This window comes from Balaenoptera musculus, chromosome 12, assembly GCF_009873245.2.
Source record: "Balaenoptera musculus isolate JJ_BM4_2016_0621 chromosome 12, mBalMus1.pri.v3, whole genome shotgun sequence".
NCBI lineage: Eukaryota > Metazoa > Chordata > Mammalia > Artiodactyla > Balaenopteridae > Balaenoptera > Balaenoptera musculus.
Genome location: NC_045796.1, coordinates 22498648 through 22526580, shown reverse-complemented (window position 1 = coordinate 22526580; position 27933 = coordinate 22498648). Strand labels below are relative to the sequence as shown.

The window sequence follows — 27933 nt, the reverse complement described above, 5'->3', positions numbered from 1 at the left end:
ACATGTATGCATACTGAGAGGGAAGCAGAAGTGGAAATGATCATTTGATTTACTCATGACTCTTCTCAGATACCCATTCCCATGCCCAGGTTCTGAGGACCCCATTTCTAAAGCTCGCGCTGTGTTGACCACTCTCTGTTCTAATCGGATGACATATGGAAGCCAGTGACTGCCTTCTCACATGTTAAAAGCGTTCATACTCTGCACACCTCGGGATAGGCAGAGCCTAGCAATTAAAAGCACAGATGGTATGTTGGTAGCCTCAAAATTTCTGCAGCAACAAAACTGGGAAATTAAAATGTAAAACAACACATAAAAACTAGACACCTCAAGCATGTAATCGTATATTTATTTCTCTTTTTAAAGAACACTCCTTAATGTAATTCAATATACAAACTTGGTTTCACAGAATTATAATCCACTATATAGCACAAAGATAACCCAGATGTGTGTGTGTGTGTGTGTGCGTGCACACACGTGCGTGTGTGCGCATGTGTTGTACCCCTTCCCTTCCTTCCATTCTTCTGAACCTACAAACAAAGGCTCTGCCCACCGTCCACGCTAACCAAAGCCCATTCTAAATGTTATGTACAAAAGACATTATCCTCCCACAAGTTCTTTTCCCTGGAAAGCTTCTTTTCCGTTCCCCCTGAGATAGCCAGGAGTGTGACACTCTTCCCCTCTGCAGTAGGGTCAAGTGGCTTCCCCTAGAGCTGATGCCACCCCTGTTACCGTGCAGACTGGCTGACAGGAAGGGCTGGGGAGCAGGTCTCCGTGCCCTTCCCCGCTTCCACACCCACCCCTCAGTCCAAGCGCGACCCCTCTGTAGTAGCCTTAGTTCCAGTCACCATCTCGTGCAGCAAGAACCAAGGAGATTGCTAAGCCCAGGTCTTCTCCATGGGCAGCGCACAGCACTGCCTGCCAAGCCACCGGGCCGGCCGATAACCAAGCTCAACACAGTCCCATGTGCTTTGTCACTTTAATTTTTAAAGACACCCTAGCATAGGTCTGTGGCAACCTAGTGTCCAACTGAGTTACATAAAATTGTACCAGTGATGCACTTGTACATATTTACATGGGGTGGAATGTTTTCCCATATATTTAGATGAGTATATAGATCAACATGTTCACATAAGACCAAATACTTTTAATATTATTTATAACTGATTTATAAAGCTTTGAAAAAACTCACAATAGCACATTGTTTACTTTAATGCTTTACGGTACTATCAGTTTAAAATCACAATCAGCACTTAAGTTATAGTCAATCCAGCAAACAAGAGACAAAAAAATTTACAAGAGTTAAGAACTGACTGATACATCCTTTATCTTTTTTTTAAACTAATGCATAAGTGCAGAATAAGATACTCTAGTTTAAATATCTTGTTTACAATATACATTTTTGTTCTAGTTACGCAACAGTAAATCCCATGCTTCACATAGAAAAGCAATCCACAACATTAAGAAAAAATGTACAATTTATGAAACAAAGTAAATAAATATTAGTATTACAGAATCAGAGCTGTACATAAAAGCTGTTCAGTTTTAATCATATAAAAATATGTTTTAGTGCAACCTCACATATATATTGATGCTGTTTTGCTTTACATCATTTAGATCCAAGTGTCCAAAAAAGGAAAGAAATTACATTTATTACAAAGCAGATACACAAATTCTAAAATATGTACAAATTACTGCTAAAAAATGCTTATAAGAATATAAGCAAAGTAAAGAAAAGGCACAAACATCTGTACAATTTTAAAAGTACCAGACCCAATAGGTTAATTTCAAATTTTGTTTTGGTCAGGCTCATGATGACTTGTTAATTTACCTAATTCTTTTGATATAACAAAAGTATATATAATAGCAAACTACTGTAACTTAGGACAGGCATGCTATAAACTTGATTACCTCTATTTCTAGAAAAACAAAAACAAAAACAAAGGGGAAAATGTGGAAATGAAAGTCTCCATGCATCTTAGATCAATGTAGTTGACTCTTTTCTGACGAAGGTTCCTTGTCTTCCTCTGTGCTTGAGGGTAATTCTTTGCTGCCTTGAAAGCCCGTCTGTTTGTCATCCAGACAACTCTTGCTGTAAAACGTGGAGTGAGCGAATGCAGTCTGTGATGTACCAAAATTGTCCTTTTCACCATCATGCAAGTCAGGGTGGGTAGCTGAGGTACAGGGCTGACCTGGCTCAGGTCCACTAAAGTGTCTAATGCTCACATGTGCACTTTCCAAGGGTTTCTGATGGGGCGCCTGCCCCCGGGCTGGCTGGTCTGCCCCCAGCAGAGCGGCCTCTTCTGTGGCAATCCGGAGGGAGGCGATGGCTTTTGTGCAAGTCTGTATGTTTTCCTCCTGTTCCCGCTCTGTTGCATTCAGGCTGTCTTCTGAAGTGCTCTGTTTCATCAGTAGCCGAGGAGAGGAGGGTGTGCTAGGTGGACCAGATGACTGCAGAGCGTGAGGAGATCGCTTCTCATGCTGCTTAGGAACTACATAGGGATCCTTGGCGAAGGAGTCCCCTGAAGCTCCTCTCTTCTCCTCAGAGCCCTCCATTGGCAGAGGCAATGTGGGTGGAGGGTGTAAACCGGAAAGGGCCGGCGGCATGGAGTGAACCATTTGGATCCCACCAACTGGCACCATGGGGATAGGAGCTCGCACTTGCTGCTGAGAGTGGAGTGGAAGATGACTGAAGACATAGTCATTAGGACCCTCAGGGAAAAGGCTGGAGCCTGGATGTTCATAAGCACCTTCTTGGTCTCCATAGAGACTGAAGTAAGGAACCTGAGGTAATCCTCTTCTTAAATTCTGCATCGGGAAACAGAGAGCACAGCGCTTAGGACCCATCATCCTTCACGCTTAGGACCCATCACTCTTCACGCTTAGGTCAAGCTGTTTCATTCATTCACTCACTCACTCATTCTTTCAAGACACGTGAAGACAAAAATCAATCTAATAAATGTCTGATATTAGCAGGTATAAGCCCCTAGAATTTACCCATCATATCCCAAGGTTATAAGAAGGCATGTTTAAATACCAGTATCTGCTGGTTAGGCTGGTGCTTAGAGCCTTACAAGTCATCCTCTCCCTCCCCTGAATTCCCTCATTCCTCTGCCCGCTATGTCCTTTGAAGCCTAATGGATCATTTTCCATCAGACATTATTATACATTCCAAACCATGGACAATAATTAAGCTTGGGCACAGGGGCATAGAGCTGTGTTCCCAGGATCCAACGCAATAAAGTGGCTGAGCTTCACTAAGGCAGACAGGGGTCTGAACAGAACTGGAGCCAGCCCCCAGCAGAAAGGCAGATAGTACAGCTGAGAGCATAGATCCAGGCACAGCTTGGGAACAAGTTATGTAGGGTTTCTGACAGGTATCTTAGCAAAAGAAAAAGAAAAAAAAAGAAAAGAAAAGAAAAAAAAGACACGTGAAGACTCCCTAATCTTTTTATCCATTTTTTATTTCTCAAGACAAAAGAGATTTTCTCAGCGGTCTTTTAGGATTCTTGAATGAGGCGGTGGGTCTGTGAAATGTTGCCTTTGCTGTTAAACAGCAATGTAATAAATCATGCAGTGTGTTTTCCACTAGGTACAGAGACACGTTCCAGCTCTGTTTTTTTTGTAAGATGGAATGAAAAGAAAATAATGGATAATTACCAAAAAAACTTTACTGAGCCAAAAACCACTAATAATAGATTTTTTAATTCAAAAGGAAGTTAAAAGATTACCATCTGTTTACATACTGGGCAGATTTTTAATATTTTTCTTAAGTGTTGATGGATATAAATGGAGTGACAAGCCTGAAAATTAGCTTTCTTTTTTTTTTTTTTAGTTTTCTACAGAACAGATGACAAAATGGTGGTGATAACACAAACTGGTTACTCCAGTGTGCAAGACATTGGTCTAAAGGAATAAATTCCTGCTCAGGAGACATCGAGGCAGAAGATCAGCACCAGCTTCTCCATCAAATCTTAATTCAAGGCCAGATTTTGTATGGAAACTATGCATCAAAGTAGTTAATATTAAATATTTCAAATCGTTACAACTCACATTCAACTACACAGCCAGGAACCAAAGATGACTGTGTTTTAATTCTTCTGTTTATACTACTATTTCCACTTAAATATCTTCTTGGCAATTAATGGATTAAGATACTTAAAACTGGGGGCCAGTATTGCAGATTTTATGGTCCCAGTCCTGAAAATGGAGAACTTATTTTGTATAATTGTTTCTGTAGCAAAACCCAACCTATACTGTGAGATTATCAGGTTTTAATCAACCTGATGAGGTTTCAGTTACTGAGATTCATTCTTTTAATGAATCGTCATCTAAAAGAGACTCACTGTATTTTTATTTTTATTTTTTTGAGAACTTAAAATCAGAGAGATACAAATGTGTCAAATATGGTAGTAATCAGGAGAGACCAAAAAATGTTCTAACTCATTTCAAGGATGTTTCAGTTCTAAAATTCAAGATATGCTCTATACCATTAATGATTCATCCAGTTCTATTTGGATCGTGAGACCAGCTCAAGAATGATAAGTTATGCATCGTCTCTGCTACTCTGTACCATGCTTGGCCCTTACCCTGTTCTGGGCTTCACCTTATTCAAGCCAAAAACAAATGACTTGTGCTCAAAGTGCAGGAGAAATCATGTAATCATCAACCCTATAACCACAAGCATCTCATAAGCTAGGTAAGGGGAGAATTTTATGGTATGACAAAGGATCATTTAAATGCTACCAAAAAAAAAAAAATCCCTCTTATACTTGCTCTGGTTTAGAAAAAAGGCATGTTTCCTTCATCCATCACCACGTAAGGTGGAAGAACATAATGCCTACAATAATGACCTTTGAAGATAACCAAATGAATCTTCTTTTAATTACAGATTATCACAGATTCAAAGTTTAAAATAAAACGTAGCCTGGCTATTTTTCCACTTTGCCTTTGATTGCTATTCTGTGATGTCCACTGCACACACCTAATCAGAACGGGGGTCTGTGAGGCAGCCGGAGACACAGCTGTCACGTTGCATGAGATCTCCGCGCCAAGTCTAACAAAGGGAGTGATGAACTGTCCTCTAAAAATAGGAGGTGTTCAGTATGTTCAAAAGCCAATAGAATTCTGTGTTAAGAGTAAAAGTGTTATAGTCAGACCTTTACTGACCAGAAATTAAATGATTACAGTCACAGAAGCAAGTGCACAAGTACAATTCCTATCATGTAACCACTTCCACGGCTCCAAATACTGTCAGGCTTTTCCACATATCCTCTGTCCTTGAATTGACCCTTTCTTCACCCTCCAAATAAACTCTCAAGAAGATTTTTCTACTCTAATTTTTACTCCATTTGCAACACTATTCTCATAACTTGGACCTTATCATTGTAATATCGTGAACACACTCCCATCTTACTTGAAAAATCTTGATACGGAAAGATGAATAATGAATGCATGTGTGGGTTGTGTTAAGTGAATGCGTATGTGTGTGTATATCTATACATATACCCCATGTACCAGATATTTACCCCACTCATCTTTTCAACAGTGTCAGTAGGTCCTCTGGAAGCAAAGGCTCAGAAGGAGGTAGGGGTGCAAGAGGTTCAGCTGGGGGTGGTGATGGGGGATCGGGGAGTTAATGTATGTGAAGGTAATGGGAAGAGGAAGCAGGTGGTCAGCTGGGGCTGATCGAGGCTCAGCCATTGACTAGGGGCTGCAGGGGAGAACGTGGCCTTGGCTTGAAAGTGGAGGCCTAGCCTGAAGGTATGAACAGCTGGAGGCTGTCAGCTCACTGCATTCCTTACAGCTGAATGGCAAGTTCTTTCAAGGACAGAAATCTGCTCGGCCCAGCCCCCTGACTGCCACAAACAGATTAAGAAACTGTGGCCAAGAGGTTAATTGACTTGCTCAAGATCACACAGTGAGCAAGGGATGGAACTGTAGGACGACACTTTTACTAGACAGTGTTCACGGACACTCTGTGCCGAGGACCAGGACACACTTTCGTTGTCTCCTTGCTATCTATCTACCAAAACTTTAAAAATAGAAAAGGAAACTTTTTTGTTTAAAAAAGATGAGGCCAGAAACTGTACAATTTTTTCCTCATCATCCTTGAGCCACATATGATAAACCCTCAAAAAATATTTACTGAATGAATGAATAAAAAACTCTTTTCTCTCTTCTTCTCTTCCTTCCTCCCTCTCTCTCTCTCTCTTTCTCTTTCTATTGTTTATCTATCTACCTTTCTATCTATCATATATCTACCTATCTATCATCTATCTTAAAATTAACACTAACCGGAGGGCATTAGAGAGGAAACAGCAGCATACTAGAATCTCAGTGACTGCTCCAAACCTGCTCCCTGGGACCTACCACTCCAGACTGAACCAGGTAATGAGCATGCCACACTGGACCACAAGGTCCTTTCATGCCACAGTCACTGCCCTGTGAGCCCTTGGTCAATGTTAAACACCAAGGTATTGCTAATAGAATTTCCATCAAAAAGAATTATTTTTAGGGTTATTCCAATTTAATACTTTCATACATTATTTAGAGAGGGGGAAGCACTCATCTACTACAGCAATCGGGAGACGTACTTCTCATAGGATCATTGATTCTTTTTTGCTCTGGCAATGAAAATCTTGTCCATACATCATAGAAAGATGAAAACCCTCTGCAGCCCCTCCAAAACGGTGTGGTAAAGCATCAAACGGGAAGCGTTCGAGACCAAGTGTCTCTGCTTGGGGAGGATCCTCAGGGAGGATTCCAAGGTCTATTCCTTCCTATCACATGAACAAAGCAGCCTGCTAAGAATTCTCTACAGGGCTTCCCTGGTGGAGCAGTGGTTAAGAATCCGCCTGCCAATGCAGGGGACATGGGTTCGAGCCCTGGTCTGGGAAGATCCCACATGCCGCGGAGCGGCTAGGCCCGTGAGCCACAACTACTGAGCCTGCGTGTCTGGAGCTTGTGCTCTGCAACGGGAGGGGCCGCGATAGTGAGAGGCCCGCGCACCGCGATGAAGAGTGGCCCCCGTCCGCCGTAACTAGAGAAAGCCCTAGCACAGAAATGAAGACCCAACACAGCCATAAATAAAAATAAATAAAAAAAAAAAAAAAAAAAAAGAATTCTCTACAGAGGATTAAACTGGGTAATAGACCAAAGCCTCAACAGTTGGGCTTCATAAATGGTAAAGTTCAACAATTCTATTAAGTATCCAGGTGAACTGGTATTAAAAAAAAAAACTGGTGCAAACTGAATGACTAATAAAAACCAATCTCCTTCCAACAACAACCTTCTGGCCATAGATCCAAAATTTAGATGAAGTCCTTCAGTCTACTCCTTCACTTCCTTTGCCCAAGTTGGCTGTGAGTTGCTATTATTTTTTAATAACAATAGTGTGTTGGCACCAAAGGGTTATTTTTTGTGGCTGTAGTTGATCAGGAACAGGAGAGCCTCACCTCACACACTTCACCAGCATCATTGGGTCTATACCAGAAAAAGCATTTTACACCCTGGATGTGGTATCCTGGTATCGGAGGGATTTCTCACTCCATTCATGCTGCAATAGCATGAACTTCAGAAGAGCCCTGCTTTCTACTTAGCACCACCAAGACACAAAAAACCTGTGGAAATGTCCCTCTTTTTCTTAGCTTGCTAATTTATTCGTTTGACAAATAGTTACAAATAGTCCTGATAGCTACGCATGCTTCTGCAGTAATTGAACCATGAAGACTAAGCTGGTGGCGGGCTTGTAAACAGAGGGTGCTGGGGGCAGGGGAGTGGAATGCAGCAGGGAGTTTTCCTAAAGTTCAAAAATGACAACCTAAGCATATAATTCAGGGTGGTGAAAAGGTGATGAGAGGGAGGAAGCCGACCACTAGGGCAATGATAAGACGGCAGAGCTGGGAGCTGGCAGTGCTTCCTTTGGCTGTGAAGGACAGTGCCGACCCACAGGATGGAAATCCAGAGCAAAAAGAGAATGGCAAAGAACAGAGCCCAGGAAACAAAAAGCACATTTAGAGCGACCAAACTCCAAAGGTATCATTCCTCTGTCTACACTAGGTGCCTGCTTCATTCATTTTTTAAAACGCTACACAAGCTGAAAGAGACATCAAGGTCTACCACGCTGGTAGAATGAGGCAGGGCAGGTGCTTTTCTATGGATTTGCATAAGCCTACTGCCTAAATTTCATCCATGGTTGCTGCTGTTGTTATCTTAATCTATAATGAGGGCATACCACAGAAATTGCCTCTGATGCTTTCTCCCTTAGCTTTCCCAACTCGCCATTCTCTGTGGGCTCAAGATCTCACTTTACAAGGGCACTCAGTAGCAGGAAGTGGTGGTACCAGGAAGAAAAGCATACATGTTCATGCCTTTCATTTATAAACATACCAAGGGGTTCATTCTCCCCTCTTCTGATCCCTCACTGGTTTCACATGTCCACTCACTGTGGGCAAAGTAATGAGTTTATTTTAAAATATTTTTTTTGATTGAAAGTCAATGCTAATGCCTGAATCAGAATCCTTACCTGGCAAAGAGTTACATAAATGACACCTAAATGTCCCTGAGAATGTCTGTCTAGGCAGCCATGCTATTCCAAAGACTTCACCTTTTCTACTCATGCAAAGGTTTCAACTCCTGTCAATAATGAGTTAGGCTTAGAAAGCATTTAGAAAGATCTCCCCTGTTACCAGCTGGACATGCTCTTCTCTGATGTAATACTACACTTGGGATAATACCACAGACATGTTACTGACAATAGCATGCAACAAAAATGTCTTCCTTCTATTTTCAGTAACCAAGTTTACTCCTCCCCATGAGAGAGACCCATGTCATAAAACATTTCACACTAGTGTGTCATCAAGAGACTCCAATGTGCTTGGACTTATATATTAGAAAGAGAAAGCTAATTATACTTACAGGAGGCCCCAATACAATTGGCTCTGCTTGCAAATACTGTCCCATGGACAATGGTGGGTTGTGGTATAAAGCCCTTCTGGGAGATGGTGCTCTTATGGTGGTCATGTATCTTCTCTCTCTTCTGGGAGAGAGGTCTCTTCTGGCCGTGATCTCTTTCCCAGGTGACACTGGCCTCCTTGGGGACAGATGCCTTCTTGGTGAAACATCTCTTTGTGATATCTCTCTTCTCAAGGCAGCTTCCTTTCTTGGTGAAAGATGTCTCATGGGCGACACATCTCTCCTAGGTGATAAATGTCTTCTGGGTGACAAATCTCCTTTGGGTATCAGATACCTCTTTGGTGAATTATCTCGACAGGGTGAAGAATCATATCCTGGTGAGGAATGGCGGCTGGAGGGTGAGAAGTCCCTTGGGGAGGAACTCGGCTCTGAAGACAGCATGCATTCTTCATCCATACAACTAGGGATGTCTAACCTGTCTTTGTCTGGTTCCGAGTCTGTACTTTTGCTCTGGAATAACCTCTGGTATTCTGTCATTGGAGTATCTTCACATGAGTCACTTGGTGTCATAAGCTGAGTAACCTGAATACTTGGCAAAGTAACCAAATAGCTGATCAATGAAGAATGCCCCAGGGAGCTATCAGAAGGAATCCCATGGGGCACGGCGCCAACATTCACAGGTAAGGAGGAGAATCTAGGAGGCTGGGGACTGGTGCTTCTTGATCTTGTTTTTGGTGTCAAATCTCCTTGGTCATCAAAGTCATCATCATCTTCATCATCATCATCATTATCATCTCCATCCTCACCATCCGATTCTTCAGCATCTGAGAACTGATGATCAGTTGAAATGCTGGACATGCTATGCTTCTCAGCCGCTTTGTGCAAATCTTCCATCGTTTCTGAAGCAATTGAACAAAGAGAGTGAAGATCAAGATCCAAACATGAAGGTTAGGAGCTAATTTAGGTCCCATCTCTTTCCAAAAGCTTTCCTCAACCCTCCAGCCCTTAGAGACAGTCCTATCTCTGAACACATGGGCACATACCTCTGTGACTCTAGATTGGTTCTTGTGTTTTTTTTATGTACCTATCTGGTTTCATCTCCACCCTGTAATACGGACTCCATAGTAGGACCTTATAACTCAAGCATCATACCACTCATAGAAAACCCTCAATAAATGGGTATGTAATGTTGTTAATGATGGTATTAGAGGAAAAAGAGAAGCAAGACTTGTCTCTACAGGTATAAGACCTCACAAGGCCCAGCTGACCCTCAGGTTTTCTATTGAGGTTAGTGATGGATTATTTTTGCTACTAGATTTCCTCTTAATAGGAAAAATAAGACAAATTGCTTTTCAAGTTTCCCAAAAAGTTTCATAAACTTTAAATCACCATCACAACTTAAGTGCAATTAGATTTCCTTTATGGTTCTAGATAGAAGTATTTCCATAGTAAGGCCTTTCCACCTCCTCAGCCAGAACTGAAATGCATTTCTTCTCAGTAAGTTTCAAGCAATTCAATGTGTCAGACTTCTTTTCTATATTTAGTATTTAGTAAAATGAAATGTGATCAGTATCTTTTTTAAATACCTAAATTTATTTTACCACCTTGGCCACAAAGCTCCAGCATGCACAGTAAGGAGGTCAGTCAACTAAAGTATGAAATACCTGCTTCCTCAGTTTCGGTATCATCCACTGATGTCATTGAGACCCCCAACTCCAGGCATTTCTTCATGTGTGCTTTAGATTTCATATGCTTCGTTAGGTTTCCTAGAAAATACAGCCCAAAAAAGAGCAATTGGTTACCAAAATGTGATGATTGCTGCAAAATTCAGTGTGAAATGAACTGACTTGAGATAACAAAGCTTTGTTTCTTGCCCCTGCCCCTTGTCTCAAACTTAAGAGGAACAATTTGGCTTCTGAAGATATTAACCCCAGACAACTTCAGCCCAATCTCAGGTTTTCTTCATTCTAGAAGACTTGTCAAAGTCTAGGGTCACAGCTTTTCAAGAGTAGGCTCAAGTACGACTGGGAATCCCAGGCTTTCCTGGTTGAGAAGGGATCTAATATCTTTGGCCCAATTGGGCCCACCTCCTTGGATTCCATATAACCAGGATGGCACAAGCTGGGTCACAACTCTCTGAGCAACTTCAGAATGAAATATTGCCATCAACACATCCACCGGACCCCAGACCTTCTGGCATTGATCAGATATAGATTAAACTTGCAGGATCCTCACTTGTCAGAAGAAAAATATATGCAAACTAATGTTGGGGCCAATCCTGTAAATGAATTCAAAGATCCATACAAATACTTAGCTAACTACTTATAGGAAGCATTAGTCTCAGTATTTAGCATCTATCCATCTGGCATATATCAGCAAAGTTTATGACAGCAGCTTCTAAAGTTCTGGAGCAGCAAAATTCCTTTCTTATTTATCTTGAAACTCCCACTGTTCTACGAAAAAAGAAAGAATTTTATGTCAAATATGTATTATGATGATGATAAGACATATACAATTGTCCCTTATGTAAAATGGTGTAGTACAACTGGCCCTCCATATCCACAGGTTCAGCATTCACAGATATAAAGAGCTGACTATACAGTTATACGTGTACCTAAATACATATGTGTGTTTCTATAGATTTATATAATTGCTATATGGAATGTGAGAAATTATGAAAACACTGATCCAATCACCTTTGATTTAGGAGCTATGAAATTATATATATATTATTCCATGTCATATATATAACTTATCAAAAGAGATCCAGGAACTAATTCAGTTGTAAGGGCCATATTATTATCTTTGCGCTTTGACGTTACTTTAGTAACATAGCAGCAAATGCTTTATTTTTAAGAGTAGGCTCATTGAATCTAGATGGAAACCCAGCCTGCTGAAATAGTTTATTTCCCCTTGTAGGAGTGTTTAGCTTACTATTAATGTAATATATGAGCCACAACTCTAAACTAGGGCACTGTTGTTTATTATTTTATTTATATTACTTTATTTTTTACTTAACGTTTGGCTTATTGCTCATATACCTATAAATTTTATGTGGTATTTTGATAACTCCAAACATAGAAATATGTTCTGGCCCTTATTGCTCTTTTTTATCAAAAAAATTATATCTACAATTTTTCTAAAGATCTAAAAAATTTTTAAAGACATATCATCAAGAATTCTACAATCTGTAAATTAATTAAATATATCTACAAATTAATGGAAATCATCTGCTTCTGTAAGGGTGCAAGTGATCTGAGTATGTGGACATATGTAGATGTTAGGTATGTCAAGATAGTTTTTTTAGATCTTAGTATGTGTTTCTTCTCCTATATTTTTCTTTCCACTCGTTTCAAGTAGGCAGTCAGGCTTTGCGCTCTCATCCTCAGGGTAGCTTTGTAGTTAGAAATAGGGCTCAGAAACAACCCCACCCTGACTTTGGCTTATTGAAGTCTTGAACATCTGAAGGATTATAGCAAAGAGAGGGGAGCAGGATGGCAGGAAAGGGCACCTGGAGAAGTGACACAGGCACAGAGGAGGTACCGGTCCTACAAGTGCGCTCTGATTCTGTGCTCAGATGACATGACAACAAGCACTTCAGCCAGAAGTGAAAACTGGCAAGGGGTTTCCCAGGATGATCTGCTCTTTTTAAGATTCCAAGACATTTGTACTTTCCCGAAGGGTGACAAGGAAACTCCAGTAATGACCAAGACTAAATTATTTCCTGCTAAAACTCCAAGACAATGGTTCAAAGCCAACTTTAATTTGGGAAAAAAGAAATAGCTATGTGACGTTTCTTCACGCAGTGTTTCATGCAGCTATACCTACAGTTAACTCATATGCCCAGGGAATATCGGTTGTAATGACTGGCGGATTTGCAGTATTTCCTAAAACCAAAGTTTATATTTTCTTATGTCCTAGGGAGTCTCTCAGTGAAGTTCTACATAAAAGGTCTTGATTGTGCAAAAGTGGATGGTATTTAAAGGACCTTATGTTTATCTCTTTTGAAATGCAAATGAACACTCCCTCCCCCTCTTTCTGGCTTACAAAGAGGCATACTTATAATATAAATATCTTTTTAATAAAGAAGAAACAGATACGTTGAGAGGCTACACATTTTTACTTCTGACAAACCAATAAAGACAATTTAGGATTTTGTGTATAAGAGAAAATAGGTACACATTTCTCTACCAAAGATTATTTTATTTGATATTTATTTTTCTTGATGGGTAGTGGAGCAGATTAATTGGCATGCAAATCTAAAGTTAAAACATTGGAAAATGTTAGTGTGAGGTTAGTGAGGGTGTGTCTAGAGGATCCATTAGTACTTCTACAGTAAGTAGTAAAACATACTTCTACAGAAGTCATCCACCTCTAATTCACTACTATTTGTATTCTGAGAACACTGGGTTTATAAACATTTTCATAATTTTATAAAATGACAGAAATATAATTGAAGCAACATTTTAGTATAAAATATTTTCATATAAATCTACCTTCTAAAACCAGATTTTTTTTAAAAAAAGAGAATATCATTTCAAGGCAAGTCTTAGTTTTATGAGATTAATAGCTGTGGCCTGAGAGTAAGAAATTGTCTCTGTGCTGATAGATACACAGAATACAAGCTATCAAATTTCTATGCATAATTAATGCAAGTGTGGATGGAGGGGCCCACCGGGGAGTCTGCGGGTCTCTACATCATTTATAATCTTGAAACTGACCATGGGCACATGTTTTCTTTCCGGCTGCTGCCTTGCTTTTCTAATGCCATGGCATGGATTATCTCCCTGCAGTATTTCAATACTGGTGCAAAGATTCTCTAGACCACATAACATTTCCAACATGAGGTAATAGCTATCCAGGCAATTCTTAGCCACTTCCTTCGAGACAACTAGCCTGGACCTAAGTCTGTAGCTCTTACTTAGGTCATAAAAGGAGCCTCACTGTCTCATGTACATCCTCAGACCACTTAACATGAAGAGGAAAATACATTTTGTGGGGTCACATTTTCACAAAGAAAACCAACTAATTGTCGATGACAGTTATAAAATAGTATTCAGAATCTGGAGCAGCCATCAGAAAAAGTGTTTTTCCTCTTAAAAAAAAAAAAAAAAAAATCAGACCTGTACCTTTTGTTTTGAAGGCGAAATTACATAACTTGCATACATAAGGCCGGACATCAGTATGAGTGCGGATATGCTTTTTGAGCATGCTCGGTTTCTTACAGCGAATCCCACATTCTTCACAAATGTACTTTCCACGTCCACGTCCTCTGACATATACATAATCTTCATTTGACTTATACCTGTTAAAAAAGGGAAAATACAGTGTGTTTCCAAATACTTTTGCATGTTATACATCAAACCAAAAGCTAATCATTTGCAAGACAAATTTTTAGGAGGGACTTTTACAAAAAATTATTCAACTTTATTTCTACAAAGCCTGTGAAAACTATGCAGTAAAGTCCTGAAAGAACAGATTTGGCATTGTAAATAAAAGGGAATTTTTTTCTACATGGAGTTCAAAATGGAATTGGCTCTTCTATGAAGTGTAAATATATGGACTCCGTACAGATGTTCAATGGGCTTATATAAGCCTCAAAGAGTTGCAGAGCTGTGTACCTCACTGCCTCTGGCCAAGAAACATCCAAAAAGTTATACTAGCATATTTAAATCATCACATATCATTTGTTAACATTCCATCATCTAAGATGTGCATACACAACACACATACCCCTCTGAATTTGCTAGAATAAATATAACTGATTATAGAATTCTTCATTGCAAGTTTCTACTCTATTTTTACAATCCTGGCACGAGAGTCAGAAATTTCTAGCTTACACAGGCTGAGCTGAGCTCACCAACTGTTGCCTACAGATTTGATCTGCTCTTCCCAAGGACCATGAATCTCTACTAAAGTGAAGTCTAAATTTCAAGTGGCTTCTGGAAGGTACTGTTACATAATGAAAACTAGAAATTCTATTTTTCAATCAAATTTGCATTTCTTTCTGGAAGGATTTAATAGAGAAGTTTGAAAGGATAACTGAGGTCATCTAGTTTAATTAAATCAGTTAGATGAGCAAAGTCTTAGGTAGTCACTGTAATTATCAATGGAAGAAACCTATCTAGTGCTCACCATCCATCACATTTTGTTTAGAATACAGGGAAACATGACCTATCATAGAGTATAGCAGCATTCTACTGAATAACTCAATGAATATCATTATCTCTTAAATCTCAGGCTAGAATTATGAGTCTAATGTCATTCTTGGGAAGATATTCCTTTCGAAGGGCTCTTTTTATAACTTCAAAAGGTAAAGTGACCTACAAAATGCCCTAACTCAGTGTGGACTGACTTAAAGGCACTAGATTTACAGTTTTGTTTTGTTTTGTTTTACATTCTAAGAGCACTGCAAACTTCCCTATTTTGTTCTAGCTAATCAATCATCAGAAATAAAAGCAAGTTCAACTTCATTTGTCCAATCCACTGAAGAATATTTAAGAGAGAAAATCCATCCAACATATTTAAATATCCACTCTGCTATGGATATTATTTAATCTTAACATTATCTATTTTTTGGTCAGTACCAATCCAGGTGAGAATTGAGTAGTATCAGAAATATGAATAGTCAGTTTTGCATGCTTTCTGCTCCTTTAAATCTTTCCCGGGGCTTCCCTCGTGGCACAGCGGTTGAGAATCTGCCTGCCAATGCAGGGGACACGGGTTCGAGCCCTGGTCTGGGAAGATCCCACATGCCGTGGAGCAACCGGGCCCGTGAGCCACAATTACTGAGCCTGCGCGTCTGGAGCCTGTGCTCCGCAACAAGAAAGGCCGCAATAATGAGAGGCCCGCGCACCGCGATGAAGAGCGGCCCCCACTTGCCGCAACTAGAGAAAGCCCTTGCACAGAAACGAAGACCCAACACAGCCATAAATAAATAAATAAATAAATAAATAAATCTTTCCCACTTAGGGACAAGGAATTTCCAAAGTCAACTTTTTCTTCAAAACTATTTTGAACTTTATCTTTCATCTCACATTGTCTTTTGTAATAAAGAAGAAGAGAACCTAAAGATGCAAAATATCTTTCATCTTTTAATATCACTATTCTCTGCCCCAAACTGGATGAAATTACCTAAGGACTATAGAATAAAACAAATAATTTTATAGAAAGCAACTTTTCTTCAGGGAAGGGTACTTTAAGCTTACTGTGGCCCAGGCCCATCATTGAACTTGATGTACAATGTATTATCTTCAAATAACACTATTTTAATGTCTCAGCTGATTAACTTGCTTCCAGAATGAAAATAGAGTAAATTTTGTATAAAGTATAACTGTATTAGAAAAGTCTGCACAAATAAAATATTTACCCTTCAACAGTTCTGCAGACCCATGAATTTACTTGATACAAGAATTAATGGATTTTGAAAAAATAATTAAAAGATATGATGAATTGGGCAATTGGAATTGACATGTATACACTGATGTGTATAAAATTGATGACTAATAAGAACCTGCTGTATAAAAAAATAAATAAAATAAAATTCAAAAATTAAAAAGAAAAAAAGAAAAAAAGAATTAATGGATTTTGAAAAAATAATTAAAAGATATGTTTAATTAAATTACTAAGTCTATGAATTAAATAGTAATAAGAAACATATACACTTAAAAATTTGGTCAGTAATACTTTTTTTTTGAACTTATCACTTTGCAATCGGCAAAATAAGAGGTGGTAACACACTTCTTGGAATAAACAGCTGATTACCACCAGGCAGAAGATGGATCACAGATTAAGGAATGATATCAATTACAGGAAAAAATCTGTAAAAAATACAAACACATGGAGGCTAAACAATACACTGCTGAATAACCAAGAGATCACTGAAGAAATCAAAGAGGACATCAAGAACTACCTAGAAACAAATGACAGTGAAAACATGATGACCCAAAACCTATGGGAGGCAGAAAGAGCAGTTCTAAGAGGGAAGTTTATAGCAATACAATCCTACCTCAAGAAACAAGAAACATCTCAAATAAACAACCTAACCTTACACCTAAAGCAATTAGAGAAAGAAGAACAAAAAACCCCCAAAGTTAGCAGAAGGAAAGAAATCATAAAGATCAGATCAGAAATAAATGAAAAAGAAATGAAGGAAAAAACAGCAAAGATCAATAAAACTAAAAGCTGCTTCTTTGAGAAGATAAAATTGATAAACCATTAGGCAGACTCATCAAGAAAAAAAGGGAGAAGACTCAAATCAATAGAATTAGAAATGAAAAAGAAGTAACAACTGACACTGCAGAAATACAAAGGATCATGAGAGATTACTACAAGCAACTATACGTCAATAAAATGGACAACCTGGAAGAAATGGACAAATCCTTAGAAAAGCACAACCTCCTGAAACTGAACCAGGAAGAAATAGAAAATATAAACAGACCAATCACAAGCAATGAAATTGAGACTGTGATTAAAAATCCTCCAACAAACAAAAGCCCAGGACCAGATGGCTTCACAGGAGAATTCTATCAAGAATTTAGAGAAGAGCTAACACCTATCCTTCTCAAACTCTTCCAAAATATAGCAGAGGGAGGAACACCCCCAAACTCATTCTACGAGGCCACCATCACCCTGATACCAAAACCAGACAAAGATGTCACAAAGAAAGAAAACTATAGGCCAATATCACTGATGAACATAGATGCAGAAATCCTCAACAAAATACTAGCAAACAGAATCCAACAGCACATTAAAAGGATCATCCACTATGATCAAGTGGGGTTAATCCCAGGAATGCCAGGATTCTTCAATATATGCAAATCAATCAATGTGATACACCATATTAACAAATAGAAGGATAAAAACCATATGATCATCTAAGTAGATGCAGAAAAAGGTTTTGACAAAATTCAACACCCATTTATGATAAAAACCCTCCAGAAAGTAAGCATAGAGGGAACTTACCTCAACATAATAAAGGCCATATATGACAAACCCACAGCCAACATCATTCTCAATGGTGCAAAATGGAAACCATTTCCACTAAGATCAGGAACAAGACAAGGTTGTCCACTCTCACCACTATCATTCAACATAGTTTTGAAAGTTTTAGCCACAGCAATCAGAGAAGAAAAAGAAATAAAAGGAATCCAAATCAGAAAAGAAAAAGTAAAGGTGCCACTGTTTGCAGATGACATGATACTATACATAGAGAATCCTAAAGATGCTACCAGAAAACTACTAGAGCTAATCAATGAATTTGGTAAAGCAGCAGGATACAAAATTAATGCACAGAAATCTCTTGCATTCCTATACACTAATGATGAAAAATCTGAAAGAGAAATTAAGGAAACACTCCCATGTACCATTGCAACAAAAAGAATAAAATACCTAGGAATAAACCTGCCTAAGGAGACAAAAGACCTGTATGCAGAAAACTATATGACACTGATGAAAGAAATTAAAGATAATACAAATGGATGGAGAGATATACCATGTTCTTGGACTGGAAGAATCAACATTGTGAAAATGACTATACTACGCAAAGCAATCTACAGATTCAATGCAATCCCTATCAAACTACCAATGGCATTTTTCACAGAAGTAGAACAAAATATTTCACAATCTGTATGGAAACACAAAAGACTCCGAATAGCCAAACCAATCTTGAGAAAGAAAAACGGAGCTGGAGGAATCAGGCTCCTGGACTTCAGACTATACTACAAAGCTACAATAATCAAGACAGCATGGTACTGGCACAAAAACAGAAATATAGATCAATGGGACAGGATAGAAAGCCCAAAGATAAACCCATGCACATATGGTCACTTTATTTTTGATAAAAGAGGCAAGAATATACAATGGAGAAAAGACAGCTTCTTCAATAAGTGGTGCTGGGAAAACTGGACAGCTACATGTAAAAGAGTGAAATTAGAACACTCCCTAACACAATACACAAAAATAAACTCAAAATGGATTAAAGACCTAAATGTAAGGCCAGACACTATCAAACTCTTAGAGGAAAACATAGGCAGAACACTCTATGACATAAATCACAGCAAGATTATTTTTGACCCACCTCCTAGAGAAATGGAAATAAAAACAAAAATAAAAAAATGGGACCTAATGAAACTTAAAAGCTTTTGCACAGCAATGGAAACCATAAATAAGATGAAAAGACAACCCTCAGAATGGGAGAAAATATTTGCAAATGAAGCAGCTGACAAAGGATTAATCTCCAAAATTTATAAGCAGCTCATGCAGCTCAATATCAAAAAAACAAACAACCCAATCCAAAAATGGGCAGAAGACCTAAATAGACATTTCTCCAAAGAAGATATACAGATTGCCAACAAACACATGAAAGGATGCTCAACATCACTAATCATTAGAGAAATGCAAATCAAAACTACAGTGAGGTATCACCTCACACCAGTCAGAATGGCCATCATCAAAAAATCTACAAACAATAAATGCTGGAGAGGGTGTAGAGAAAAGGGGACCCTCTTGCACTGTTGGTGGGAATGCAAATTGATACAGCCACTATGGAGAACAGTATGGAGGTTCCTTAAAAAACTAAAAATAGAACTACCATACGACTCAGCAATCCCACTACTGGGCATATACCCTGAGAAAACCATAATTCAAAAAGAGTCATGTACCACAATGTTCATTGCAGCTCTATTTACAATAGCCAGGACATGGAAGCAACCTAAGTGTCCATCGACAGATGAATGGATAAAGAAGATGTGGCACATATATACAATGGCATATTACTCAGCCATAAAAAGAAACGAAATTGAGTTATTTGTAGTGAGGTGGATGGACCTAGAGTCTGTCATACAGAGTGAAGTAAGTCAGAAACAGAAAAACAAATACCGTATGCTAACACATATATATGGAATATAAAAAAAAAAATATATATATATATATATATATATATATGGTTCTCAAGAACCTAGGGGCAGGGCAGGAAAAAAGAAGCAGACGTAGAGAATGGACTTGAGGACTTATATATACTACCAAATGTAAAATAGATAGCTAGTGAGAAGCAGCTGCATAGCACAGGGAGATCAGCTCGGTGCTTTGTGACCACCTAGAGGGCTGGGATGGGGAGGGTGGGAGGGAGATGCAAGAGGGAGGGGATATGGGGATATATGTATATGTATAGCTGATTCACTTTGTTATAAAGCAGAAACTAACACACCATTGTAAAGCAATTATACTCCAATAAAGACGTTAAAAAAAAAAAAAAAGGAATGATTGGGACATAGCCCATAACATGGTACAATGAAATGAGGAGAAAATTAAATATGGCCCAATCCTTTTGGATCATCAAAACACAGCAATAAAATGTTCACATATGCTTTTTCATTTGTGTCCTTTGTTAGTGGAGATGGGCTCCCCAAAGCATACAGTAACTGTGAAAGTCTCGCTAATCTAGTACAAGTTCACTGTTATGAAGAAGACTGCTGAATGTAAGGGTTGATTCAGTCACAGGGATCACTCAGTCTCTATAAAGATAAAATCTCTATTTCTCTTGTTTGTATTAAAAGATGAGGAATGTGAAAAAATAGTGAGACAAGCTTCATGACTACAAACAGCTGTGGCTTTAGTGGTGACGATACTAGGCATCCTTCCAAGGGGGCCAACCTTACCAGGGAACCAACTTTGATAATCCATCTCCAAACTGGTAAATCTATGTGAGAAATTGATACTTCATATCACCAACCACTCAACATTTTAAAGTCAAACAGATAACATTATTTTGTTCTCCAAATATAATTAGAATAAATTCATGCTCATGGAAATACGTAAATTATAGATGTGTTGCAAAGATAAGGTAGACACATCACAATCCCCAAACGTGGTTAAAGTCCTTTAAAATTTTTAAATTTTAAAGCAAAAGTCTGGGCTTTTTCTCCCCTGTGACTAGATTTAAGACATCTTTCTATCAAAATCTAAAACTGGATATTTCACATACATGCAGTGTTTCTTAACTAGATAGACAACAAAATCATTGAACCTTATTACTTGAGTTTCTGCAACTCAGAATTCAACATTTAAAAAGAAATTCCTAAAGACAGAGAAACTGTCACAGACCAGAGAAGTTTGGGGAAACATGACAACTAAATGCGAAGTGGTGCCCTGGCTTAGATACTAGAACAGAAAGAGGGTATTGAAGGAACTGGTGAAATCCCAATAAGGTCTGGACTTTAGGTAATAATAAAAACAATAAAATAAAACTAGTTTCTAGGTTTATACATGAGTGTGCATGACTGCAGTTTTGTAAGCATAGAATAAAAATATGTCCATTAGTAACACAACAAATGCCTATAAAAATAATACCAAAGAATGAACAAACTTAGACAATATCAAGAGTCCAGCAATTTAGTCGATTTCATATTAAATTAGAGGTATGAAAATTTAAGGCAGAAGTTCGAACCATATACAATAGGGACATTTTCATTAAAAGCAAGTCATGAAAGCAAGGGCACGAGCTCATTATCTATTACCAGACAGACTTCAGAAATGTGTATAGAAAAAGGAATTTGCTTTATGCTTCAGACCAGAGGAGATACGACTTTTCCATGCAGACACTCAGGACCATTTATGCTGAATTTAATGGAATACTTTAAATTTGCACATGTGTTTCCTTACCCTCCTTCAAAGATTTTAATTCGAATGGGCTCAGTTTGTTTGGATCCAATATCCTTATCTCCATGAATATCTCCTTTCCCTCTTTCCTTTAAGATATTTCCCATTAGTTTCCTTTCTAGCTTGCTGCCAAATAAAAAGGTCGCATCAGGTTTCATCTGTAGGCCAAAAAGAGAGAATCATTTCGTATACATTCCCTAAGACACAGAGGAAGCGCACACATCCCACTCTTCCATGGTCTCTGAAAATCAGCCTAAACTCCATGCTAAAAGGCTATAGGCCAGCTACATAAAATAAGGGACAACAGGGATAAAATCAGAAAAGATGACAGTTTCTACAGAATAAATTCAACATTCTGTTAAAAAAAAAACCCAACAAGACCCCACTAGCACTTACACTGTACAACACTAATAACAATGTTAAAAACATGTTCTGTTTTTGGAAGTAGCTATTCAAACAATCTCTATGCGTTTAGAAAATATTCTCAAAAATTATTAAAGAGAAATGGTAACTGAAATGAGTAAATATATTTTATATTATATTTATTATATATTTTTGTTTAAGACCTCCATGTACTTCTTTATTAATTTAGCATAAATTCCAAAGTGGCCCTTATTAATATTTTTATAATCCTACATGTAAGGCAATAATTGTTCATGTAGGAATGAACCTGCTAATCCCTTGGAAAAATGAGTTTTGAGAGAAATATATTAAAAATAAATTTTAGTAAAACGTATAGCCAATGGGAACAACTCCTCCTTCAGAAGTTCGCAAAGTTCAGTTCTAACACCCTGCAGCCTCCTTCCTGATCTTTCCTCTCCTGTGTCCACTCCCTGTTCTATGTCCTCATGTCACAATTTCCTGAAGTCCTCACATCAAAGGAAAGTTGGTCCGCTAGGTCACTAACAGAGGTCGGAACAGAGAGGAACTCAAAGGAATTAGTCCCTGCGGTGGGATTTCACTGCACCTGGCTGAGGAGATACTTTGTGCTTGGTACTTTCCTAAGTACTGACTGGTACTGACCCCTCATAACTAAGTTCAGGGTCAATGGGTAAGGCCTGTTTGCAGAGGACCCCCTCCCCAACTCTGGTCTTCATTTTACTTGTATGTTTTTTTCCGTACGTCCTTCACTACGTATTCTGCCCAGCAATCAAATCCACAACACAGAATGCTTTCAGAAACAATATTTGTTACCTGAGCAAACTGCTTCCAAGCACTTGATGACGTAAGCTTGCCGGCTCCAGGCCTGTGCATAGCAGCCAGGGTATAAATTTCTGCGGTGATTTTTTGCTTGGACCTCAGAAGAGCCAGTGTGGTCTTGGTGTTCAATCCTGATGGGTTTGGGTTACAGGAACTAATGCACCATGAAGCATATACCGAGGATTTGAAGGTGGCCTGTTGCACGTAATTGGGTTTTGTATAATTCAAGAAGCACCAACTCACAGTCGTTGTCGTCCGCAGACTCGGGAACTGCAGAATCTGCTGGAAATCTACCACGTCCGTGAAAAGAAGAGTTGAATTCGCCACTTTCCCGCTTGGGTCAGACGCTCTGGGGACCAGCACGCCGGCAGGCAGCTTCTGGCCCTTTCCTTGCTCTTCAAGCTGACTATCCCCGGGTGGCAATGAGGAAGTCTGCGGGCTCATGCTCATATCAGACGCCGTCTCATCAATGTCTAACTCATCTGAGGACTCTTTGCTTTCAGAAGGCCCACTGGACTTCTGCCCCAGAGCAGGTGCCCTGGAGCTTGGAGGGAAGGGCTCCCGCAAGGGCACGCTGGCAGACGGATGGTCTTGAGATGAGGAGGGGGACAGAGAGAAGGACGATGACACTGACGGCAAGCCATCCTTTGGCTCAGAAGCACAGCCCTGTCGAACCAGCTGGGGTTTCTGTGGACGGGACAGATCCTTTTTGATGTCTGAGTTGGTCAGCTCCACGGCGCTGAGCTCCTCCACGATCTGTCCATACATCTTTTCCTCCTTGACCCTTTTCTGCTGCTTTGTTTCCATGAAGAGTTCCAAGCTGCTGGCTGGAGAAAGCATCCGCTTGCTGCCTCCCAGGGTGGCGACACTGTCCGAGGTGGAAGGTAAACATAAGGGGATCGAGGATTCCAAGCCAAGGGGTATGGTCTGAGGTACTTTCCAGATGGGGCACTTTTCCAAGCCTGCGTGCTGCCCCAATACCTGGGCAATGTTAAATCCTATCCCTTGCATGGCCGGGTTGGTTACCAGTGTTCTTTGGGTCACATTCTCGTCGACTTTGCATATGACAATGGCAGGGCTGTTCTGCCCAAGCATCTGAGAAATGCTTGTGTACATGACACTCCCATAGGACGGTACGTGGGTCTGGATCCTAACAGGAACCACTGTTCCTGGTAAGGACTGTAAAGGCCCAGCGTTTGCTGAGGTGAACTCTTCTTGAAGAACGGGCTCGGAGGGAGTATCTGTTGACTTGGTGCTCTCCCCTGATGGAAACTTTGGAAGAAGGTTCTTGGAGTGTAGCCCTGATGTTCCTGAATAACCCGGGTAGGTTTGCTCTTCCGTGTGCGCATAATCAGCGGATTTCTTTCCAGTGTGCTCTGCCACAGGCTCCAAGGGGTAGCTGGGGTGAACTTCTGCCTGGAAAGAGGGCTTTCCATAGCTCTTTGGAGCGTGCTGAGCAAGGGGGTGGGGGAAGTGCGCCTGCCACCAGGGGGGCTGCTGAGCTGGGAAATGAACCATGCAGACAGTAGGATATTGGAACTGAAACAAGGTGTTCTGGATTGGAGAAAACGGAAGAGTCTCTTGATGTGGAAATAAATGGGGCTGTTCAGTCAAGTGCTTGCTTGTAATATAGGATGCCGGTTGTATCAAGGGATTTCTCAGAGATTCCTGACTATCCAGGTGCATGATCTGTTGCTGAGCCAGGTGGAGTGGTCCTGAGCTCAGCTGGGCACAGGGACCCACAGCCTGCTTCCCTGGGTCCTCTGCCTGAAGGGCGGGGAGCACAGAGCACGGGGCGTGGTGCCACGTGGACCTGAGGCTGGCGTGCAGGTGCTCCAGTTGCTCCTGCTTTACGCTCAGATCCGCCCCGGCCTCCCCCTGGGCGATCTCTGGAGAGCCACTGAAAGAAGCCTGCCGCACCAGAAAGCATTTCTTTCTCTCCCGGGATGGGGACAGCGCAGATGCCGACGCCCCTGCCACCGGAGCATGGGACAGATTCCCGTAATCAAATGATTTGCTCCGAATTTCTGGGACTTCCGTTGGGTGAGGACAAGGCATCTGCTCAGACGAGCAGCGTCGCATCTCCTTTTGGTGGTGGTGGCCGGGGACGGACAACGAGTACGAACCAGCAGGGACCGTCAAAAACTCCGAATGCTTCCCAAACTCATCCGGCTTGGGAGGTGCCGCAAGCTTCATGGTTTCTTCTCTTTCGAAAGACATGGAGAAACTGGAGCTGTGGGACAAGTTACTTTCTTGACTGGGGCTGCGGGAGAGGCCGGTGCCTGTGGATTCAAAGCTGGATTCCCCGGAGGAGTGCTCCATATCCGCGAGTCGCAAACGCTTCTTTTTGGGCGGCAGCTTCTCGGCCGGGAGCTGGGAAAGGGTCTCACTTCTCTGGGGCCACTGAAATTCCTCCACCGGCTTTTCTGGCTCTTTACTCTGGGCCTCCTTCTCCTTCTCTGGCTTGTCAGGCTCCTCGGTCACGCGGATCTCGGGGACTTGGATGTTGTGCTGACGCACGAGGCGGGGCTGCGCGTGGTAGGGCGGCTGCGGGACCGGCTGCGAAGGGGATGGTTTCCCCCCGCCTTCCGTGCTCTCCCCGGGCGGAGCCCACTCTGGGCTCACCGGGGCTTCTGAGATCTCACTGTCACAGGTCTCGGAAGGTGACGAGGCTTTCTCCTGGGCGCTAGCGGCGAGTTCAGCGGACTCGGACCTCTCAAATGAATTGGGGCGGCTCAGTGAGTTCGTATGCTGAATCACAGAGATCACATTGCCTGGAGGTTTCCTGCCCCCTCCGTCCGACAGCTTGTCTGATTCAGCAGCTGTGGGTGCCTCCTCTGACCCAAGAGATGTACTTCCAGATTGCAGCGGGGGTCGACACGGGTCAAAGCGCTCAGAGTGACCATGAGAAGGGTTTTCCTGTCCAGCCAGGCCGAATCCACTCCTGGCTCCTTCCTGCATCTGCAACTTGGGCTCGTAATCTGAAGTCGCAATACCCATGGGCGTGCTGACGACGCTACTGCAAATCATGGGGGTGTCCTCCTCGTCCCCTACACTCTTCTCTTTCCGGCGTTTCCGATTTTCACAAGTAGTTCCAAACATGGTTGGCACTCCCTGCAATGGCACCGAGGGATCCATGAAATACTCTCCGCCGTGTTTCAAGGGGCTGATGCAGGAAACATCCCTGTAGCTCTGCTTCGGTGTCTCAGAGTCCTCCCACTTCTTATAGGGTTTCCGACAGACATCATAGTCGTACCCAACCCTGTCCCCAGGAATCAGTTTCTTTTCCTTCAAGGAGGGACCTGTGACGCTCTTTGACATCCTGCCATGGTGTTCTGCTTCCACGTGCCCCTCCTGTACCGAAGGCAGCTCGAAAGCCGCTTGTCTTCTTAACATGCGCTGAGGGGGTATTCCTACAGTCCCTGGATAGAACACATCGTCAGAACCAGTCATCCGTTCATCAAATGAGTGACTTCCTCTCAAAGAAGGAGGAAGACTTAAATTAGTTGCTGAAGAAGTTGGCATTGAGTTGCTTCTAATAAGGGGTGAAGAGTCAACAGGAGCTTCTAGGAGAACTGGGCTGCTGCCTTGGAAACCGGCTGGATAAAGTTTTCCTTCATTCCTGATAGATGATGGAATAGTCTGGGATTGTCTTGACTCGCTGTTGAATTTAGTGGATTTCAGCATGCTTGTCTGACTGGGGTCGATCTCTCCCTTGCTTGGGATCAGCTGTGAAACAGGATCTTCAAACATCTTGACATCCAACCTGGTGTTGACGTGAGGTAATGAGTCCATGGTGCCCTTCCTACCCATCGTGGCGCGCTCCTGACTTGTGGTTGTAACACTGAGTGTATTTCTCGGACTAAGCCGACAGTATTTTCCAAAGATGATTTCTTCATAAGACTTTGCATTTGTGTTTGGAGGGCTTATCTGCTGCTCTGCACTTTCTGAGCGGGAAAAGTAACCAGAGTCAGTGCTTCCTTTACTGTGAGGGCTCAGAAGGTTTAGAGATGGCTCAGAATCTTGTCCTTTTTTCTCCGACAGTCTTAGTGCAAGTTTCTGTTTAACTGTGTGAGAGTCATCAGCCTTAGTACTTAAAGACGGATTTGGTAGCGTATCAGTGCCAATATACTGAGAACTTTCATTAGGTAAAGGAATCCCGCTTTTGGGGATAATCAAAATCGGCACCTTCATTGGACCTCCCAGGGATTCTTCCAGTGACCCATGATAGACACCTCTGCTGGCGATATCCAGTGGCATGGGTGGGCCAGGACTCATTTTGTCAGAAGCCTCAACAAACAAAGAACTCTCCTCATCTGTGTCTGTACTCTGTTCACCATCTGAATGTATTTCTGCTTCTACGTCAATAAAACCGGCCTCTAGGTCCAATTTAGATACAGCTGACTCTGTGAAAGGGACTAATCCTGCCTTAATTGCATGGGCATGTGACTTCCTGTGCTTGTACAAATTGCTCTTTGTCTTGAAAGAGAAACCACAAGGTATACATGGATATGGCCGCTCACCAGTGTGGGACCTGATGTGTTTTTTCAGTACGCTGGGTTTGGCACACGCCCTGCTGCAGTAAGGGCAAATGTACTTGCCGGGCTTTTTGGGTTTGTGCTCTTTTTTATGAGCATCTTCCGACTGTTCGATACTTTTCTGGGAGTATTGGCTGTAAGCGGGGTTCAGACTTGAAATCTTTTTCCTAGGATAACCACCACTGTGGCCGTGTATAGGAAAGGAAAATAAGTCCTCGGAGGCAACAGATGGCAAAGGGCCAGGGAAAAGCCACGGAGGGCCTTCAAGGCTCTGATGTGGCTTGTTGCTGTGCATGACCCCCTGTGGCAATGAGTGCTGAGGGAAAGAGAGTGAATGTTGGCATGAATAAGGACTCAGACGGTGCGGTGGGTATTGCTTCTCTGTGACTTGCTGTGCCACTTCGCTAGGTGAGGCCAGTTTCCCAGAACCAAAGAGTTGTGCTGATGCCGTGTTTCCGATATGCTCAGGATCTATTTGTGGTTGCCTCTGTCCCTCTTGACTGCCAAAAGTGCTCATCTTAATAACAGCTGATTGTTCCTGTCTCCATCTACCTGATGCTTTATCAGTTTCTCCAGACCTTGAGGTAGCTTTTTGTCCTAGAGTTGTGTCCCCAGTGTCCAT

General features: G+C 41.1%; 1 protein-coding gene across 1 annotated transcript; it reads right to left on the bottom strand.

Annotated features, from left to right (window-relative positions):
• Positions 1 to 330: 330 nt before the first annotated feature.
• Positions 331 to 27933, bottom strand: HIVEP2 (HIVEP zinc finger 2). Its single transcript, XM_036870893.1, has 6 exons — positions 22768 to 27933; positions 21577 to 21731; positions 14046 to 14221; positions 10581 to 10682; positions 8920 to 9815; positions 331 to 2808 (listed from the first exon to the last, which is right to left on the bottom strand). The coding sequence occupies exons 1-6, from the start codon at positions 27931 to 27933 to the stop codon at positions 1984 to 1986; spliced, it is 7320 nt and encodes a 2439-aa protein (XP_036726788.1). The 3' UTR covers positions 331 to 1983.

Coding starts and splice junctions, on each gene's coding strand:
- HIVEP2 (XM_036870893.1), bottom strand. CDS start 27,933: ATGGACACTGGGGACACAACTCTAGGACAAAAAGCTACCTCAAGGTCT. Junction 10,683..14,045: donor TTTCGCCTTCAAAACAAAAG/GTACAGGTCTGA, acceptor TGTATTTTCTAG/GAAACCTAACGAAGCATATG. Junction 9,816..10,580: donor TACCGAAACTGAGGAAGCAG/GTATTTCATACT, acceptor CAATTGCTTCAG/AAACGATGGAAGATTTGCAC.